The sequence below is a fragment of the Gasterosteus aculeatus genome, chromosome 20 (genome assembly GCF_964276395.1).
Source record: "Gasterosteus aculeatus chromosome 20, fGasAcu3.hap1.1, whole genome shotgun sequence".
Classification (NCBI taxonomy): Eukaryota; Metazoa; Chordata; class Actinopteri; order Perciformes; family Gasterosteidae; genus Gasterosteus; species Gasterosteus aculeatus.
In genome coordinates, this window is record NC_135707.1 from 10,251,477 (window position 1) to 10,272,281 (window position 20,805).

Consider the following 20,805-nt stretch of genomic DNA (forward strand, 5'->3'; position numbering starts at 1 on the left):
ATCGATATCTCTGCCCCACAATACATACACTGTTACCTATACGACATTGTAGTGATCTTAATACATGTTTTACATTTCTTGAACATACAGGTTTGTCCGGATCTTGCCATTTGCAACGTGCAACCAGAATGCAAGTTACAATTGTATTCTTAGCTTCATAGCTTTCAGAGTTATGAAAAAATGCCACAATGACCAAATGAAAGCATTAGAGATTTTTATTGGGCTCATGGAGCATAGTTTTTGGACACTTTTGGTCCAAAAGGAAGACAATGGTGCAATGACAGAGATAGAGTGACATTCTTTTGCTACTGCCATTCATAGTTGCACAATCATTCACACACTCATAGCAAAAAGCTGAAATCACTCTTCTGAGACCGAAAGAAAGGTTGTGTGAGAGTTTAAAGATAACGCGAACAATCCTTGTTTTGGTCCATGAAAAAAACACATTGTTTAAAAAGATCTCAGAGATGCAACAACAATAAATTAAAACAAAAGAGTACAACAAGTAAGGCATCAGGCAGGAGCAGAATAAATATTGTATGTGTGTACCCTTCATCAATGGCATATCAAGGCTTGTTTATCTCAGAGGTAGAAAATGTCCATGATGAGACAAGAGCTGAAAGTCGTCGTTGGTCAAAACGTTTAAGCTAGTGTAGACCAGTTAACATTTTAGTTTTTCTTCATACCGAGTAGTTTCTCTTTCCTCGGTTTATGTGGTACAGTGTATCGTATCGGGTGAAAAGATGGGCAACATTTGCCGAATGACTCAGCAATCCTATAAAATGTTTGCATAAACATGTTCACACAACTTAAGATAAGCACTTGCTATTAAGGCAATAACTTTAATGAACCGCAGCAAAGAGGACCGGTGCTGGATGTTGATGGTAAGACTGTGGATGCAGAACCCAGTCTTGATCACAGTAGAGGTTGTGCAGTTCAATATGTGCAAGATCTGCTGTTCAGCGGTCACCAAAGTACAGGGAAATCTATTTGGGTGAAGCCAGGGTCCTTCCGTAGCTCCCAGTATGTGTTGTTGCTCACCCAGGTATCATCCTTTGACTTCCTGCGGAGGCAGAGGAAAAGAAGTGATCAATATCGTGGAAGATAGTTGAGATGGAAATTCCGATATGCTGCATAAAACACCTTTTACTGTAAGAACACCCACTTTCCCACAGATTAAAGAAACTAATACATCTTGATTATTACGCTACCTGAAGAATTTAGGTTGATGTGTTTCATTGTTCTCCTCCAGGACTTTCCTTCTCTCTCTCTGCAGCTCTTCAATCCGCTGCTTATGCTCCTCTGCAGCCTCCAAGTTCCCCGTCTCCAGCAGCCTGCCAGCAGAGCACATCCATTATGCAGAGATGTTACAACATTCATCAATAATATACAAATGTAAGCCTTATGTTCTTTGGATTTAAATCATTTCTGTTGTATCGCACTGTGTTTTCTTACTGATGAGATTAAATTTGTGTTGTCAGATTTTTTTGTCTGGAACCAGAAAATATAGGACTTTTTGATGGACTAGAAGTGTTTTTTTTCTTCATTGAAGTGTTCCTCCTGTGAAGTATCCGCATGGTGTTGTGCTGTGAACACTTCAGACTTTCAAACCATAGTTCAAATTTGTTTGGTGAATCTGAAAGTATCTGCCTTTAGTTGCTATTTTTGTATTTATTTACCGGTCGAGATGTGATTGATATCCGTGTCAGATGATAAAAGGTGCTCAGATATTCACTGTAATTGAGCCGTTTATTTCTACATCGATGCCAGATGATGGACTGATTCTCTGACAGAAAACTCCCATAACAATGTCTGTAAAAATCGTTTACGGACATTAAAGAAATCAGGTTGCTGAACGGCGACAAGCCACTACTCACGTGCATGAGAATGCGGTGGTTTATTTTTTGTACCTTTGGTCCACACGCAGTCGGGTGTCTGAGGGTGGCAGCAGCAGCTGCAGCGACGGGTCCAGCTCGTTCAGCTCGATAGCAAACTTGGTGAAACCATAGTACTGCTCAAGGTCTACTGGCATTGCATCTGCATCACACACAAATAAAATCCACCGCGTTAGAGAAGCTGTCAATGGAAGATAATAGATCTTGTGAAAGGAACTTGTCATACTGGCTCTCCAGACGCATGTGGCTGAGGGCGGGTCTCCGCAGAAAACTGCTTCCTGCCACTTTCCAAAGAGTCTGTGGACGACCTTCCCTTTATTATCTGTGACGGCCCCCTCTACCTCGTTCCCACTCGAATTCCAGTATTTCGCCTGGGAAAAGAATCGGAAGGTGGAGATGAAGAACGTTGTTCCGTCCTCTTAGTGTGTACCAACAGAAGATGCAGCGATGGCAATCACGTCCTCTTGCTGTCAGCAGGTGTCATTGTTGTGTAAATCATTCACGGGGCCCACTGGGAGACCAGTGCGCTTAATGGGAGATGAAGATGCATAATGATGTCTGACATTGTCTGGACTTGCTCCCCCGCACAGCTTCAGGAGGGCTTTCAAATGGGCACAGGCTAAAGCAATTAACCTTCTCCTCTCAGTAAAGGCTTCCGTACATCAAACACTGAAAACATCGAGGGGTTCTTGGTGCACTGCAGCTGAAGAGCACCATCTGTGTCGAAGGTTTGTGCACTAATGAAGCGACTGCAGCACGCTTTATGCGTGTGGGTGACCCACGCATGCGGAAAAAAGGCCCTTTTAACTGCTTATAGGTTATTAAGACTAGAGCCTTTGGGGTTGACAGGTGGATGACTACCACCCAAATTGTATAGCAAATGAGAGACAGAGAGGGAAAGAAAAAAAGTGCAACTGTATGATGTATCTAGAATACCGTACAGGACTTTTCACTATATAAATAAGTTAGAATTAGGATTCAAAGTGGTGTACAGGTACAATATCAGTCCTTAAGGCCATTAATAGCATTTGGTATTAAAGGGAGGCTTGTGTATTTAAAAACGTTCACCAGAAGCTGCTATGATGTTGGAGCTGAATGAAGCCCTGCATACAGCTACTAAATGTAACCTGTTTCATGCCTCACCTTAACAAAAGTGATCTTACACTGACAAATATCACTGCTGGAGTTTCTGATGGAGATCTCCCCATAGTGCTCAATCCAGCGCTGTCCACTGAGGATGTTGTGGATGCAAGACGTCACTTTGTTCCACTCGTAGTGGTCACCAAAGCTAAAGGAGTGGGGATTAAAAAACAACGTACCTTTTAGGATGACAGATTAAATCATTGCTTCTTAATGGATGCGGTCAGTGGACTGTAAAGTCGGCGTGTCTGTCCAGTCATTGAGTAAATTATAGATGCAGAAAAGAATCACCCCGGCAGAGTTACGTGAGTGGTGCCAACAGGAACGATCTCCATTGACTTCCCCCAGAACTTGTTCTTACACCTCACATCTAAATGAAAAAAAGAAAGGAAATTGTTCACATTAACGTTTATTTTATGAACGCAACTACTGCAATCTTCACCGACAGGAGCGATGGTTCAAATTCATTCTCTACATTCCACTACCTTGCCAGAAGAGGAAGTTTTTAGACTCTGCGTGGCAGGCTGAGATTGGTGGGTGATGGCTGACCTGACGGTGTAAAGGGTAACAACAAGCATGCTTTCAGTGCATTATCATTATCATTACTGTAATTGTGGATTGCAGAGGAATTAGAGTTCATGGATACCTGTTCTGCAACAAATCGCAAGCCTTTATCTGGCCTTTCGCATTCATACGTCTCCCCCAGGACGGGGTTGAAAGGCTTTCCCCCAGTTCTGTAGTAGCTGGATGCATAGCCTGATACAACGAACGTAGCTATGTAAACCTGAACAATGAGAAACCAATACAGTTAGCAGGGCTTTATTTTCATATCGGAATAATGAGTCGCCTCATCTGATGTGCAGCAAAAGGCTGCATTTACCTTGTGAAACCACGAGGATAAAAAAGATTGAACAAGCTGAGATAGATCATCATTTTAAAGCATCATATGTTATACATTCATTTAGTTTTACTGCATTAAGCATGGTAAATGTCCTCCAACACAAAACAACGTCCAACCAAAAAGTCATGTAAATGTGACCAAAAGGAAACACTGAAAAGAGGCAGAATCTTCCTGCATGAAAGCTGCAGACAGATATTAGTTTATCTTGCACACAATGTCCCTGTCTAGAGAAACTGCCCGACAAAATAAGTGCTTTTTTTGCCTTTTACAATTATTTGCCAAATGTTGACTGGATTATCGAGCCAGTTTGCTTCCAGCTGCAAACAACAACTGTTGTGGCTTTTTCTCAAATTGCCCTCCGATGCCAACAGGAACTGAATCATGATGTTGAAATGAATGTCGGTTTGGGCGGTTTTTATTAAATGGTGATGCCAAACAGTGGAAAGCCCAAAAGCCTGTTGTCGTCCATATAAAAAGTGAATTTATCCTTTACATCTGCAACTGCTGTGAATGTCTGTTTATTATTCTAATATGTTTGGACACTAAACATTTCGTACCAATACATTTGTCTGGCTTCTGCCATTACAATTAAGGAATAGCTTTGCAGATTTGGGAAATGTATTCATTGTGCTTTGTCAGCTGTTAGTCTTAGTTTATAGTATTTATGTAGAAACTGTGAAACAGCTCACCTGGTTCTACACCATGTTTATCAAATCAGCTTGTGTACGGATTGAAGAAATAGATAGAAAATGTTAACTTGTCAGTTTTACAAGTAGTTATCTCTTTTCAACTTGGAGACAATGACGTTTTGGTTTTCATGCTAAACAAAAACTAGTCATCTCCTGATTACAGCTTTATACTTACTTTTAACTTTATACCATTAGCTTTGTTTGATTTCTTTATCGAAACCCCTAAAATACAATTTTCTCATTCAAAATGAGCATTTCAAATGCACAAGCAGAATGGACAAATGTGCCTCCCGCCAATTCTAGCAGCAGAAAAAGAAACCGTTAAAAAGGTTTCTTATTTAAAGTGCTAAAAGTGACGTGCGATAAGGACTCTCTGCTCAAGCACCAAAACAATGAATGTCCCGTCTTACCATGCGTTCGAAGGGGTCCTGTGTGTTAGCAGCCTTGTCCAGCAGCTCGCTGTACTCCAGCTCCTCACACAGCCTCTGCAGGGTGTTGAGGGGCTCATTAAGTTGTACAGGCATGGCCACTTTGGACAGGTCTTTGCCGATGTTGTTCCTCAGGATGTTCCACAGGCTGATGGTGCTGTTGTTGGGGCTGGGCGAGGGCAGGCAGGATCGACGCTGATAAAGGACAGAGCCTTCTGCCACAGTGTCTGCGAACAGATGGCGTAAGAGGTCAGGAGACCCAAAAGCTATTGGTGGGGTTAATGCAACCAGCAAATATGAAAATTGCATTGAGGTCAATTTAGTATTTTCCAGGTTTATTAAATCTGGTCCAAAGCATTTGTCCCGTAGTTTACCTGAGTTTGGTCTCTCACCTTCGGTCTCATTGCTGAGGTTGTCTATGGAAATGTTGTCGCTGATGTCACTAATGTATGAGTCATCCTCTGATACCTAAAAAAACATCAAAACTTTAGCAGGTGGATGCATTCTTCATACCGCTTGCAGAAAGGGCAGCGCAGGTCTCTTTCAACGTGGCTGCAGAAAATCTACTGACTTAGAGATGAATTGTCCTTTGGGACTCTGTGACTAATTTTGTACCTCAACTTGCTGTATTTTTAGATTAAAGTAATTAACTTCAATTTTCCCATTACTTTCTCTCTGCAGCTGTGATCTGATCTGGCGTGCTGCAGCAACACTGACGGAAAGGGAAAAGGAAGTGAGGACTTGTTTTATGGCACATGCCTTTGAGGCGATGGTTTCTCTTTGAAATGGAGCAGGACTGAATTGTCACAACGTGCTTAACGGTTGCAAACATTTTACAGGCGTACTGGATTAAATGAAGAGCGATGAATAAATCCAGAACATCTGGTGGCAATTTTGTTTAAGGCCCTTCTGTCTGGATTTATTTTTCTCTCCATGCTTCTCATCAAACAATAGTTGCAGCAAACAAGACAAATTACATCACGTGACTACATTTTACAATGACATTAATAATTCCACTAAGCCACAAATAGCAGTTTACCCCACTGACCAATTCTGAACTGCTGACAGTAACAGTTGAGCTCCCACACTTACCTCATTTTCAGAGGAACTAGCGGATAGTAAAACTTCTTGTGCATCGAAGAACTCGGTCATAGACTCTGTGATTGAAGCTCCGCTCTCATTAGATATCTGGTGTACGAGGGGACGGGAGTCATCGACAGAGTCCTGTTTCTAGGAGACACAGTGTTCACAGATATAAGTAAGAGCAAAAACAGGGCAACATCATCACAGCCAGAAGAGGTGACGATCAATGTGTGGATAGAGAGAGTTTAAGAAAAAATCATGCAATATATATTGAACATATATATATATATACAACAATACAATATATATTGAAGACAGTCACGTATAAAACATTCATTTATGCTCCAATTTAGAATTTAGATTGTATTATGAAATGAAATTCAGTTTCATCGAATTTTACGTGACAACAAAACACAGAAAAATCAAAAGAATTATGAAAACCGAATGTTCATGGAGTCACTTTTTTTTCTGCCATTATGTAAACGGTTAAAAAGCCAAACAATGAACTCTACAAATCAGAACACTTCAGAGTCAAAATTCTACAAAGAAGTTTGCAATTTACACTATATTGAGAAAATATTCTATGAATTAAACCAATATATTGAGACTGTATCACAATGTAAGTCTGTATTAGCCAGCCAGAAGGGGAAGTGTGTCCACTCACCCTCCTGTCTGTGTATAAGTGTTGGACATAAAACAAGATGCAAATTCAAAAAGAACTCATAGCTTGTGATCATTATTCTGAAAACAAGTCAAAGCAAGCAACTACAAAAGATAATCACTTCCCACAAAACCAAACATGGAAACAAGCATGTCGCTTTGTTTTTGCTGAAGCTGATCAATCATCTTGGGGGGAATCTCAGAGGAGGCCCATCAGTTTTGCACTGTGTGTTCAAACAACTTTCCAGAGAGTTGATTAAGTTCAGCTCACACTCTCTGGTCAGCAAATCAGATTTTAAAAGTGCAAAGAGCTTCTTGTAGGAGACGATAATGTGGTAAGCGTGTGACCGAGAGGAAGCACTTTGTTTGAACAAACAATGGAAATTCAAATGTTGTGAGGCGGCTGTGTTCCCTTGAAGTTTGTGGTGAAGAAAACGATGCATACTTCTTTTTATAGCCATTGTTTTTATGAAAGAAAGTTAGTTGAGTGAGGGGGTGTGAAGGGAAGCAACTTTTGTTGGATCTGGCTGAGAAAGGAAGGGACAGCTCATTCATTCTGAGGCAAAGACAGGACTGCGGGGGACGAAAGTATAGAACAGAGATAATGATAATCACAGTGATGGTGCGGGGAAAAGGGAGCAGTGTCACAACATCGCCGCACCCACCTGCACAGGGGCAGTGAGGTTTAGTGTGGGCTCTAGGATGTGGGACTCGGCATGAATCTTGCTCAGGCGCTCCCTCAGCTCATAGTTCTGGGCTAAAGCCTGGGAAGACAACCAGCGTAAGCATTGTTTATAGCACACACAAACAAATAATGGCTGGATGATGAGATGAAATCCTTGCTTATTCCACGCATTGCAGCTGCTTTTTTTTTCTTCCGAAAGCAGCCATTTGCCAATACTACAGCCGCATGTGTTATCACTACAGACTCACTACAATTCTCACAGTCAGCCAACTGTTAAAGTCAAAGAAATGTGTCAGCGTGGCAAAGAGTGTGTAAGCGTCAAATAGAAAGAGGCCCCTGGGTGGGCGGCAGCAGCCACAGGAAACATGACTGAGGAATGTGGTCATGTTCAGGTGGGCAGGTAATAATCATTCCAAGAGGCTCGACGTCGTGTCGTGCCCTCAGAGAGGAATGTAACGGAGGAAAAGAAAGTTATTTCTACCGAGTGACTGATAACATTTCTGTGTCTTTGTGTGTGATTTCACGTACCGTTGCCAGTGTGTTCTTCAAACCGACAACCCGCGGTGAGGTGGGGGGAATCGTTTCGTGGTTGACACATTGTTTTAATCGCTCTCGCTCAGAGGTTAGGGAACTCAGGGCTGTCTTCATGGTCAAATGCACTGCAGCAACAAGGGGAAAATAAGGGGGCTTCAACTGGAAAACATTTCGCAATAAATTCTGGGTAATTCAGTTACTAGTTTATTGCACAAGACATTGTGTGTAAAATCAGATTGCTCAGCAAGCCAAAATCTGTTGGGCAGAAAACTAATTGAGACCTCTATTTGCTAAACTTTGTGGTGTATCAATGTAAACTTTCCACTAAGCGACAAGTAGGGGACATAGTGACAGGACACATCCTCAGAATCCCAATGAACTGAGACAACTGCCATGGTTGCACCATTGTCACATCCAACTGTTATAGACAGAATAACCATGCTTATCATATCTATTATGCAAATAACACAGATCCATGTTATAAGTTAAACATTAAATTTGACACACGTCCCTAGAATTCGACATGGTAAATTAGAATGACGTCAAATTGAAAGCTCACAATATTGGACTCACGGTTGGTGGCAACGCGGAAGAAGTCCTCATGCAGCTTTGCCACATCAAAAGTGGAATCAACTGATTCAGTGTCGGCCTTGTCATTGGCGAGTGCAGCGGTGGAGAGGTTGGGGTTGGAGGCGTGGAGGCGGATGGAGCCGGAGGAGATGCAGCTCGGTACCTTCAGTAGAGCGGGAGTAGAACTTTGGAGAGACTCACACAACAAAAGCTCAAATACAATCACACTTGATCGTCGTGAAGTCTACCTGCAGAGTGCTTTTGACATCTTTGTTGTAGTTTTTAGTGCACCATTTCCTCGGTAGTCTCTTTTCCTTCTTGGGGCTGTCAAATGTAGATGCCTCGAGAACCAAAGGAAAAGATATTTATGTTTGAGGACAAAGAAGTGTTTTTTTTATTGTTGGCAGTAAGGTCTAAGTGTATTCTATATTTAGCGGCAATGACATGGCAGCGTAAGAAAACAATTGGTGGAGAGACACGATAAAAGACAAAACAAGACAAAAGCCGAAGATTCTTAGTCATCCAATATGTTTGATTCGATGAGGATAATTTACTTGCCAGTTTCTCAGACCTAATATTAAATCACAATTATAATGAGCAACTCGGCTCTGCATGTCAAGTGAAATAAACCAGGGATAACGTACTGACCTGCAGTGCCTGGATAGACGGAGCAGAATAGGTCCGGTGCAGGACCTCCATACTCTGAAGCAGGTGGCTGAGCTCCAGCAGGCCCGCCTCACAGACTGACAGGTCTGTTGAGTGTAGGAAAAGGAAAAGTAGGGCAGGGATAAGCAAAAACACAAAGGGCAGTACACTTGCAAGTTAGTTGTTTGGAAAATGTTGAGAGGACATATCATCAGAATGCTGATGGCCGTTGTACAGTTGATTAGTTCTGTCTACAACTCAACAACATAATGCCAGTCATACTTGCAAATAAGACAGCGAGTGGACATATATTGGTATTAACTGATTAAAAAAACTCACCAAGCTTTGTTCCCCCGCCTTGCTTACTCTGAATGGCAACCGTAGCTGTAACTAGGCGGCTCCGAATCGAACTCAGACCATCATGCACGGATGCCGTGCCGTGACATTTGGGTTCAATCCCGGATTGAACCCAAATGTCAATAATGGCTCTCGGCCATTTGCACAGTTTATCGACACGTTGCTTGGAACCCAAAAGAGGCAAGGGCAGTCACATATTAAGAGGGACAGCTCAACTGTCTCACCTTTGGAGCACTTGTCCATGTCGTCAGATGACTGGAGCCAAGCAGCAACCTTGGCCTGGCTGTGGCAGCTTGGAGGAAAGTCTCCTGCAGAGTTCCCCATGGACTGCCTCTGTGTAGTCACGCACTGCGGGAGCAAACAGACCTAAAGGCTAATTTATACAATTGCAATATAGGAGGACTTTGACTTGGGTAAATATTGTAGCGGAAGCTGAGAAGATTCTATCTTTAATAGGCTCCTTTCAATTTAAAGTGTGCTCATATACCTTTCTGATAGATGCGCTCTCCGCCATGCTGGGGGAGATGGGGGAGGGGTAGTGGGGATAGTAGAAGGACTTCTCGGTAGGGTACAAAGCAATCTCATTTTGCCGATAGAGCCGATGGTGACGCAGCTTGGAAACCCATTCATCAAACAGCTCCTGTGACTTAATCTGCAGGTACAACAGCCAGGAATCAACGTGGCGTGAAGGTTGAAAAACACACACACACACACACGTACTATAATTCTCCGCCTCTCACACACTTTTAAAGCCTTTTCATGTTAGCAGCCGTTCCAGGTATCAAAAAAGAATCATCAGAATAATCCATGTTCAACATCACTTCCAGTAGATCTGTAGGGACTGCTTTAAATGAATTAGCCTTGCGGTTTACCTTCAGGTGATAGATGTTTTCCTCAGCATCAAAATCAATACACTTGGCTTTTTTCTTAATGGCCATGACAGAGAGACCAACATCGATGCAGCCATGCAGTTTATTCCTTTCAATCTGCAAGGCAAAGGTAACAAACACAAATTGGACGTATAATTAGGCGAAATGAACCGATAAGATGTGATTCCTATTAGTATCAATATCAAATAGATTGTGTGGGGATGTGGGCCTTTCATATCTACGGTCACGGAAAGATATTTTGGCAGAGACAGGCAGCAGTGCAACAACACACAATCCTTCGTGTCCTTTGTGATCTTCCGTAAGTGACAACCAATGCCAGCGGGCCTTTGTACTCACATCAGCACTGCACTTGCCGTACTTCAAGATGCCCTTGTCCAGGAAGAAGTATCTCTGTGGGGAGAAGGGAGTACAATGAGAGCATGAGATGCTGCCGGAATGACGTGCAACACCCCTGACAGCGAATCTTAAGTCCCTGCTCTGACAGAGTGATCATTACAGAATATGCCTCTTGTTAATGCATGTTATTAACCTCTCTGCAGTGAGATGTTTCTCATCCCAGGCTCTTGTCTTCCATTTTGTCTGCCTTTATTAATCTTATCCTCCTGCTGTTGTAATCTTTCACCTGACCTCTCTTTGTGAATGTGACTCTTGCACGAGGCACAAAGCTCTCCCGGTGAGTCAATACTAAATGTATACAGGCCATCAGCTAATGCAGCCAGGTAGTATCATCCCAGCGAAAGCTTTTAGACAGTCATTGACCGCGGCCACATGTGACTCCTCTGTGGGTGGAATTCGTCAACTGCGAAAGATCATTCAATTAGTTAAAAACACAAATCAGTCGTGTAAGCAGATTTTTAGAAAAGGAACATGGAAAGCGGCAGCTTCAAGAAATGGAAATTGCACTCAGTTGACAAAAGCGCCTAGAAATACGTCGTTAAGTCCATTACTCGCCAAGAATTGGTGGTGTGAGGCATTCTGTGTCATTTAGGAACCTTGCAGGTGAATATACCTTATGCCATCCCTTCATTGGCCACTTCCTTCTCTTCAGCATGAAGCCCTCTTGCTTCTGGGGCTCCAGGACACTGCTGAAGCCTCCTCGCAGGCCCTCCACTATTTCCCAGCTGTCCTGTGGGCACAAATGGTTTCAGGGAGCTTTGACATGATGTATAGATGCTAAGCAGCTTGTGCACACCCATGCAGATCAAGGTTGCTGCAAGGTCAGGTTACCTAAAACTCATGAATCATCCCCATTACAAAGTCAAAAGCACGTATCAATTTGTGTGTGTGTACAATTTCAGTCTCTCTTTCAGTGTAGAGTCGCTCTGTGGGAGGATGCTGCTGAGACGAGAGCTCAGGGACAAATTCAACCCGGTGAAATTTGGTGTCCACTGTGGAGCTTTACACACTACTTTTCAACCTCACGGTCCCATTTTGAAAATTAGCTTAGCTGTCTGATCTCAATGCCTTGACAATAATAATTTCCTGACTGAGATTAGAACACTCTCCAAATCCTACTGCAAATAAAGAGATTTAGGTGATATTTCATCACCGACTAATCCGAACAGCTCTGCTGTGTACTTCCGCGGCAATAATTCCAGGAGGGTTTTGTAACATTTTTGTTATTAGGGGTTAATGTTTATTTCTCTTAAATTTGGAAACATACCCTTAATATATTATAACATTCGAGGATACAATCTATGGGTTTATAGTCTGAAAACACATGGACACCAGGGTAGGACGAACCCTCAGGAGCAGGCCGGGACTAATTTGCCAAACTGGTTCTGCAGTTTTATTGCAGATTTAGCTCAAAAATACGCCCCCCCCTCCCCACCCTTTGAGGTCTGAGGTGACACTGTGTTATTTATCTCAGTGTGCCTCTGAATGTTCCAGTGTGTTACGGCTTGGACTAAACACACTCTGTCACAGTCACAGTGGCTGACTGCTGCAGGTGAGGCCGGCTAGAATAAACACTCCTTCCTGTAGGGGGGTCGGGGGAGATGGGGCGGGCGTGACTTGTGGGCTGGTCACTTTCCCCTTCACGTTCACCACAGTGACACACTCACAACGTGAGTCATTGTCACACAATGCTGCCTGGGCAATTCTTCCTCAAGGTCAAAAATATTTCCATAGATATCTGACAAGAAGGCAGCTGCTCTGTTGAATGGTAAATGGATCGACCGCCTCTAAAGCTCACTATATATGTTGTTTGTTTTAACCAAACAGAAAGATGCTAGTATCTTATTTCACTCACTGGTGTTTGATTACAACAAACTGGCATTTTACACACGACTCCAAATGTGTCCACATTGGGAAGAAAAGATGAGGCCGTCTCCCCTGACTTGCATTTAAAGAATCAGTCAAAAGTTAGGAAAGACTTTCTCATTGAATTGAATGAGAAAACGTGTCTAAAGGTTTGACCGGTACTGTATATGTCTAGAGAGCCGAACACAACCCTGCGAGAGAACGCCTGAGAAAGCGCAGGGCCAGAATTTTCCCAAGACACAGATATTCCCGAGGACAGGCAATAGCTTCGTTTGCGCCACTATACAGTCAGAAAAAAAGAATGTGGTTCTCCCAAGCGCCCCTTCACTGTCAACACTGCCGCGCGTTACCTGTCGGCTGTCAAGTTTGGACGAGGCGCTGCTGTTGCTGCGGGACGCAGAGGATATCTTCTGCGACATGGCTGAGCTGCGCTCCTCTGAACCCATCGCTGCAGAGCGGCCGGCGCAGGCTACGGCTGGAATACCCGGAACATTCCTCTACTAAGAGCAGGAGAGAGGGTGGGAGGAGAGATGGCTTTAAGAGGCAAAGCCCTTTAAAAGCCTTTTAGGTCGGTCCCACTAAAAAATGCATTAGGTTGTTTGGAGCGATTAGTTTCTCCATTTTCAAAAAGCAGAATGTGGGATGCAACGAGGAGAAAAGCCACACAGAAGAATTCTGAACATTAAACACTAAATTAAATTTAGAGACAAGACGCAAGGATATAAATTGTCGCAGGAAAAGAAGATGTCACAGGTTTGAATAATTCATATTTTGCCCTTACGGAGAGTGATTCATTGTTAGCATTCAGGGATTACATGAATCTAAATTACACACAAGAAGTACAGAATGTGCATGTAGCAGTGTTGGAAGATGTAGTCAGACCCAAATGAAAGCAATACTGAAATACTTACTAATACTGCAACTTGCAAAAAGCCAACATATCCTTAATTAAGGGTATTATCAAATACTAGAACCACCAATTAAATTAATCTATTTTTTATGAAATGTATGAAATGATAACAACATAGTAACACGTTTCTAGAGCCTATAGTGACATCTGCAAATTGTTTGTTTTGTCAATACAAGTGTAAAGTTTGTTGGGACTTTAACCATGTGCTTGAAACAAAGAGAGTTGGCCTGTAGGGTCAAATATACTTTGTTTTATTTCTAAGAGCAGTTTTCTGTGATTGCTTATAGCTGGAATAAAGCCTGTGCTCAAATCCATTCCTTCGTTGTTCACTCTGAATGTGGAATACATTTTGACTATTGAAATATTGAGCGCTCACAAATTTGGAAAATCTATTTATATTCTGTATATCTATATTCTTTAAATTCCCATAGGACCAAATAAACAAACAGGCTCCCACTAGATGCTACAGGAAACTCTGTTTGAAGACCAGAAGCCTCAGGAAGAGCTTCTTCCCCTCAGCTGTCAGTTTATTAAACAGTTGCTATTTTTATGTATTCCTGTGCTGCTTATCAAGCACACTGCACTGCACCCGTACTGCTTTGTTTGCCCTTCTAGTTGTTAAAACCGCATTGTGTCCTCCTAGTACTTGTATTCTGTGCAATGACACAGTTTAATCTGAATCTAAAAAAGGAAACTGTAACCTCCAAATATTTGACATTTTGATTTTGTTGTCCCGTTTTTTTTTTCCCATTGAAAATGTTTGGATGATCACACCGCCGACGCGCACTGAATTTAGACACTCCATGTGTTGACAACCACTTTGGAGCAGCACCAAGGTTAATCACATTTACCCGCCCTAGCAAGCTTTGTGCTGCATAATGGCCACAGACAAAACCGTGGTCATGTGACCGTCCTTCCACTGCTCTGTCCGTGGACCGCAGGCCGAGCTCGACACCCCGAACGCAGCCACAACAATCCATCAAAGTCACAGGACTCACAAAAGGACCCAACTGCAGGAAAGCGCTAATTGTGCGTTTGGACAGCTGGACAAAAACCCGGAGCGGCTGAGAGACAAACAACCATGATTTATGAGATACTAAATGTAATCCATCCATCCACTCCATCCTCTCCATCTCCTATGATTTATTCAACAACTTTCCACTGATCACACCTGCTTCGCTCAGCTCAGGAACACCGTCACCGTTAAGGGCACCTTTTCATCTCATCTAACAACGCCACTTGTCAGGCTCTGATACGGCAACGACCCTTTCTGTCTGCAGAGCACACGCTCTACAACGCCATGAGGGAGAGATAGAAAAGTGATGCAATAAAACTACATCAGATTACTGCTGCAGGGGTTAAGATTACTATTATTAGGGATTTCCTTTTACTTCACTTGCGACATGAACACAAATATGTACAAACATTTACAAAACCTGCTGAGGGTCAAATAAAAGAGGCATCAGAAATGTGCAACAAAGCAACTGCTGACTGCTCAAAAAGAATAATAATGATGCATTTTGCTGTATTTTTTTTCTGGAAAACCTTTTTCTGACTTTACAAAGAATTGTTATTTTCCCATTAGATGTATTTATCTATGAGGCAGTATGGGCGAAATTTATATCAGAATAAACCACAGCAAAACCATTTCAATGTATTAAAGTGAATTGTAGACCTGTGTTTAGTGGACAATAACTGAAAACTCTTCAAACCGTATACAGAATACAGAAAACAAATCATTGGAAATCTAAAGCGGGGACACATTTTGAATAAGACGTAACTTCTCATGAATAAGTCAGACAGTTCTTCTTTGTCTTAAGGAACAGATATACACACAGATGTTCTTTCCAAAGGCTAAAGGAGTGTCCTGGCAACTACTGGATTGATGTCGTGAAATTTGACACCAGCCATCATGTCCTGTCCTGGATGAATTGTGTTACGCAACATGGGCTGTAACCAACAATTATTTACACAAATTGTTCACTTCCTGAAATTTCCCTCCTGAGCAGCTGAGATTTTAAGCCTTTCAAAATTCATATGCCTGATTTTGTAACATTAAGGCATTCCAACCCTGAGTGGGCTATAGATTTGAGTTGAAGTTATAGATGGTTTAATGTTCTTTTAAGCCGCACTAACTCGATTCGCTGCAGCTGAAAGCCATCTATTACATTCTGCAGTTCACGTTGCACATGTTCGCCGGTCCTTCCCGTCTCCAGAGTCTGCCTGAAGCCTGACAAGCCCAGCAGCATCACTAGGCATCATTAGGATGTGACTCACCAACATCTCATGGCTTTTCTAGTTCATACAGCCTTATACAGTTTGCAGTAATGACGGGAAACACTGATGCATTAAAGCCACTCAAAGAAGTTGGGTTGGCAAATACATTTAAACACTCAGTAAAAGCCAAACAAATTTTAGGAAGATGCAACACTGCTAGTGAGTTCAGTAGTGTCGAGGTGCTTTGAGAGGTTTGCATGATTACAAAGATGGAATGTTTATAATCATCCGAAGCGGGTTTGTCATAGGCACAGATATTATTCCTCCTGCTTTGGAAACAGAACCGCCACAAAGAACGTTTTCTAATAGCGGTTTCCCCCCAAAGGAGACAGAGTGCGTTCTAATTTCATGTGTCTGAAATGAACCACTTTGATATCACTGGTGTTATTGCATCTGTGCTTTACCCTGCTGGGAGGATGCCACTTAGTCTCTGTGATTTCATTACGTGAAATGCGGAACAACTATTTCTTGGGTGGGGAAGAAAAACCCTGGTATGGATGCAGCAACGGAAATAGTGCGTAAGTACAGTGAGAGTCAAACACTTTGGGAAAGGCTCTCATTTGGTTTCTTTAGGGAGTAAGAAGAGAAGATCGACAGACATATTAATGTTCACATCTAACTGCTTTAGCAAAAAGATTTCCCCTTGCAGGATGGATAAAATATCCATCTATCTATCTGACTAATTCAGCACGACAGCTATAAGGGTATTTACGAAAAATGCACGTCATGTCTTACTACATATTTAAAATTGAATACAAATAAAACGTAGTACTAAAATGCAATTCCCCCCAATTTCACTTATAGAACTAAAAAAGGAATTACTATGCACAGTTTACGTGACTGAATCAACACTTAAGCGCCATACAGACAAGTGAGAACTGTCTCTTATCAATAGTGTCTCATCATATCACCATAAACAGTAGTCGATGGGTTCAGATCGGGGACAAATATGAATGCATTGGGTTTGAGTTAAGGCCCTTCAACAGGCTGCAATCGTTTGTGGAGTTACTGTATCATGGAGAATGGAACATGGGAATATGCCATATCCCCATTTAAGTATTTATTTCTTTATGGAAATATTCATGCAGCATTATCTAGAGCAATATCTACTCACTCAAAAAATGGACACAGAGACTAAATGCACAAAATGAGATGTATTATTCATCGGCACATCTCTCGAAAAAAGCACGGTAACCTTTGCCAGCCCACATAATCCATCATGCCCCTCAACGGCTTAAGACATCGTGGTGACAGGTCGCCAAGGACAAGAGGAGCTACTCCAAAAACCAAATCCACACTGCGGAGCTTAAGGCGTGCGCGTCCGTCTTTGCCCTCTTCAGTCTTTCATTTTTAGAGAGCTGAAATGGAGTTTTATGCATTCTACTCTGTCACCCAAGAGAAAATGCTTGTTGAGGGAGGGAAGTTGAGGGAACGACAGAGGGACAGAAACAGTTCCTCCATGATAACTTCCTGCAGCATAAAATGTCTTTTCATTCACGTCTTCGAAACTCGGATATATGACAGGCTTTGGCACACACGCTATCGAGCGCATCCTGTTCATCAACCACATCCTCAACGTTCCCCTCCCATCACTATTTATTTCTGCTGTGAAAGAGGTCCTCTCTCTTTTTTTAAATTATCACGGTGGGAGCCTGACAGACTCATAACTCAACAGCACCTCATTAGGACTCACAGCTCGACCCTCAATGACAAAACGGTGGGGAAAAACATGAAATACTGAAATGCTCCTCGTCCTTGATGGCTCTCGGCATATGCAGCTACTTGTGTGACAGCACTATTCAACTAGCGCTCTGGACAGGATGCAAAACCAGCATCATCATCCTCCATTCTGATAAAATGATGATATTGGGGCGTTCATTGTTGTTATTAGCATGCTGTCTCATAAAAATGAAGAAAAAAAACCCATCTGGACTGAAGAAATATCCTTTAATGTCCTTTAAGTGCACATTTACATTGACATTATTTTCCATTACTTTTCCATTTATGGACAGACGGCCATAAACTATGGTTAAGGGTCTTGAGAGATTCACTTCATGGACTTGACCTTGGATGATCTCGCAGGACTCCCTGTCTGTTTCAGTAGCATAGATAAACTGATAAACTGTCACATCACCAGAAACAGACTCACACTGTTTTCTTTTCTTCTTTTTAATAATGCAGATGCAATGAAATCATGACCTCATACCCAATTAAAACACAATTTAATTTTCTTCAGGCATGCTGGCAGCTGTGTGAGGCTTTACTCGGGCACAGCGCTGCTTTAAAGATCATGCTAACGTGCTCACAGTGACATGACTAATATGCCGCTGTGTGGCAAGTTATATTTACCAGCTTCGTTTAGGCTGTTAGTATGCTAACGTTTACTAATTAGCTCCAGACACCAAGTACGGGTGAAGTTGATTTCATGGCAAACAAGCCAACAGCCGTTGAGATATCTGAATCACAGCAGAGGACCAACTGGCGGAGAAACATTGTCTTCCTATGAAGCCAAGTCCGCTGGTGATGCAAGAAGAACCCCAGAAAAGCAGCCCTGAGGACCATCTGTGCTGCATGGAAAGTCCACTCTCTAGAAACTCCGGCTCAACTTACAGTTTGGGTTTTTAATCTGATGAAACTGCCCGTCGACTGAAAGTGAAATTTATTAGATTCTGTCCAGACCGAAACAAAAGAGTTATTGGCAAAATTGTTGAGTTACCACCAGTCAAAGTTTGACAACGCTGATTTGGTGCTATCAGGAACAAACTACATTTAGCTGTTTATCAACAATAAGATATTATCATTATGATTACCCCTTATTAAAATGTCATGCTAATATCTAGCAACCATTTAACAAAGTAATGAAAGCAGCCTTCCCGCTTCTTTCCGCCACTCTAAAGCCATTATTCCTTCAATCAGACCATTCCTTCATTTTTACACCAAAGTTATTGAACACTCTGTGTCGTTGCTACTGTTTAGTACCGTTGCCTTTTGTTATCTTACCTAGAAGAAAAAGCAGACATTCGTGAAGTGAGTTGGTTCGTTGGCTAAAAGCCCATCTACCTGTTTACATGTGAAACCACATTAGTTATTTATGGAGACCAACTGCCACGGTAAGAGAGGCGACACCTTCCCCACGCACAAGATGCTATATATTCACTGCTTGTAAAGAGGTGGATTCTTACATCGGTTAGCCGACCGTGTGACTTAAAAGTCAGTGTTTTGGCGATCGCATAGTTCAATGCTATTTAAGACAAATGTCTCTCCCTCACAGCCTCCCTGGTTCCGACTGCAATAACTGATTTAGGTGTGTCGAGAACTAAAAACCCTGCAGGGAGCTGCAAGAATAACAACTTGCCCAACAAACAAGCCTCGGAGCCGGTGAACAGATGGACAGAGAAGTTGTCCACAGGCTGAGTTTGGCCACCACAGGCCCCCCCCAAGTGTTTATTAAAGGAGAACGTCAAAAAGCAAAGTATCCAGTCTGTGAGAACTGTTCGGATTAAGTCCTTCACCTGTAAACCAATCTGACGCAGCATGTGCATCACCTCAGACACTCAATGGCTCCTTTGAGCCCCACACTTAAGCACAAGCAGCCCCTGAAAGGCCTCCTCTGTTGCCCTGTTGACACAACACCCTAAAGAGCTGAGATAGCCTTGCTAGTCCAAAAATTACAACGTGTCTGCAAGTGAGCCACGGTTACAAACAAAAAAAGCTTGGACTCAACTAAACGTTTAAGGATTAACAGACACTCGGGTGTGCTTTTTTTCCGGGACAAACGCTTATATTGACCATATTGTTGTGGTGGATTCATGCAGGATTGTAATTATCTGGGAACCGTCCTAATGCATACATGTTCATACATGTACACTGCATACATGTTCTTGTATGTGCTGATATCTGCATTCTAACAGAAATATTGTAAATCCTCCACATTTCTGTATGTAAGTCTGTGTTAATGGAAACGAAAATGGATCCCATCTTTGCTCCCTATCACTCACACCTACATCTACTCAACACACAGCTACAGCCATGTTATTCATACGTCTGGCATGAGACTGAGATTTTGTAATAGTTTGCTATAAACCGTGTTGATTTATGTGGAAACAGTCAATTATCCACAACTTGTCTTCACTTGTGTAGAAGAAAAGGGGAAGGGAGCGCAGAGTTGCCATGGTGACAAAGGGGATATTTTACTGTTTATTGTAAGATGCAAAAGCTTGACTGCTTGGGAAACCCAGTAAGTGCGGTTTACATTTGGCTTATTTCATTTTCATGCCTTACAAGCGAGCATTCAGAAATTGCCCTGCGGTTGAACTGATGTTCACATGCTGCCTCGAAGAGCGAGAAAACAAGAAGTGTAATGAACTTTTAAATCCACTTGAATTATTCAATTCACATATTTTCCAAGAAAGAATAACGCCATCTCTTAAAAAGACGATAACGTTTGACTCACCCAAGGACGAGAAGACACTCACCTTGACAAAGTTGCAGATGTGAATTCCAGCTGATGGAGACAGAGACGTTGTAATCAGCTGGTTTGAACCCGAATGAGAGACGCGACGGAGAGGTCCTTGAATTACAGCCCACGACCCGCAGCTCGCCGCCCGGCTCTGCTCTGAACACCGTCCATTGGTCCGCCGCAACTCGGGAGGCGGGCAACACCCTGAGTGACTGACGGAAGCCGACCAATCAGAATTCAGGACAGAGTCCCGCGTCGGCAGCAGAGGGCGGGGCCCTGACAGCATCTTTTTTTCCGTGACGTGTTGAGGAAGACCCCAAAAAGCAAGGGCACGCAGTGGAGACGTCAACCTTTAGCTTTGCTCCTCATTCGTGGTCTTTCAGCCATAGATGTGTGGTGATTGAAGAGGAACTTCAAAAT

General features: G+C 42.5%; 1 protein-coding gene across 14 annotated transcripts; it reads right to left on the bottom strand.

Moving 5' to 3' along the window:
- Positions 1 to 200: 200 nt before the first annotated feature.
- Positions 201 to 20,585, bottom strand: osbpl3b (oxysterol binding protein-like 3b). 14 transcript variants are annotated; one of them, XM_078095113.1, is made up of 23 exons: positions 20,402 to 20,585; positions 13,090 to 13,236; positions 11,487 to 11,603; positions 10,814 to 10,867; positions 10,460 to 10,573; positions 10,075 to 10,239; positions 9,812 to 9,935; positions 9,234 to 9,337; positions 8,834 to 8,926; positions 8,589 to 8,748; positions 8,010 to 8,140; positions 7,462 to 7,560; positions 6,146 to 6,277; positions 5,446 to 5,521; positions 5,036 to 5,280; positions 3,682 to 3,819; positions 3,521 to 3,584; positions 3,327 to 3,405; positions 3,039 to 3,183; positions 2,122 to 2,266; positions 1,911 to 2,037; positions 1,212 to 1,334; positions 201 to 1,063 (listed from the first exon to the last, which is right to left on the bottom strand). In XM_078095113.1, exons 2-23 carry the CDS (start codon positions 13,183 to 13,185, stop codon positions 967 to 969), a joined length of 2,628 nt encoding a protein of 875 aa, XP_077951239.1. In that variant the 5' UTR covers positions 13,186 to 13,236; positions 20,402 to 20,585; the 3' UTR covers positions 201 to 966. The 14 variants fall into 14 exon arrangements, with proteins under 14 accessions (XP_077951239.1, XP_077951236.1, XP_040020543.2 ...); XM_078095110.1 differs by having other exon boundaries at positions 5,428 to 5,521; positions 6,146 to 6,283; XM_040164609.2 differs by having other exon boundaries at positions 5,428 to 5,521; positions 6,146 to 6,283; positions 9,812 to 9,953.
- Positions 20,586 to 20,805: the final 220 nt, after the last annotated feature.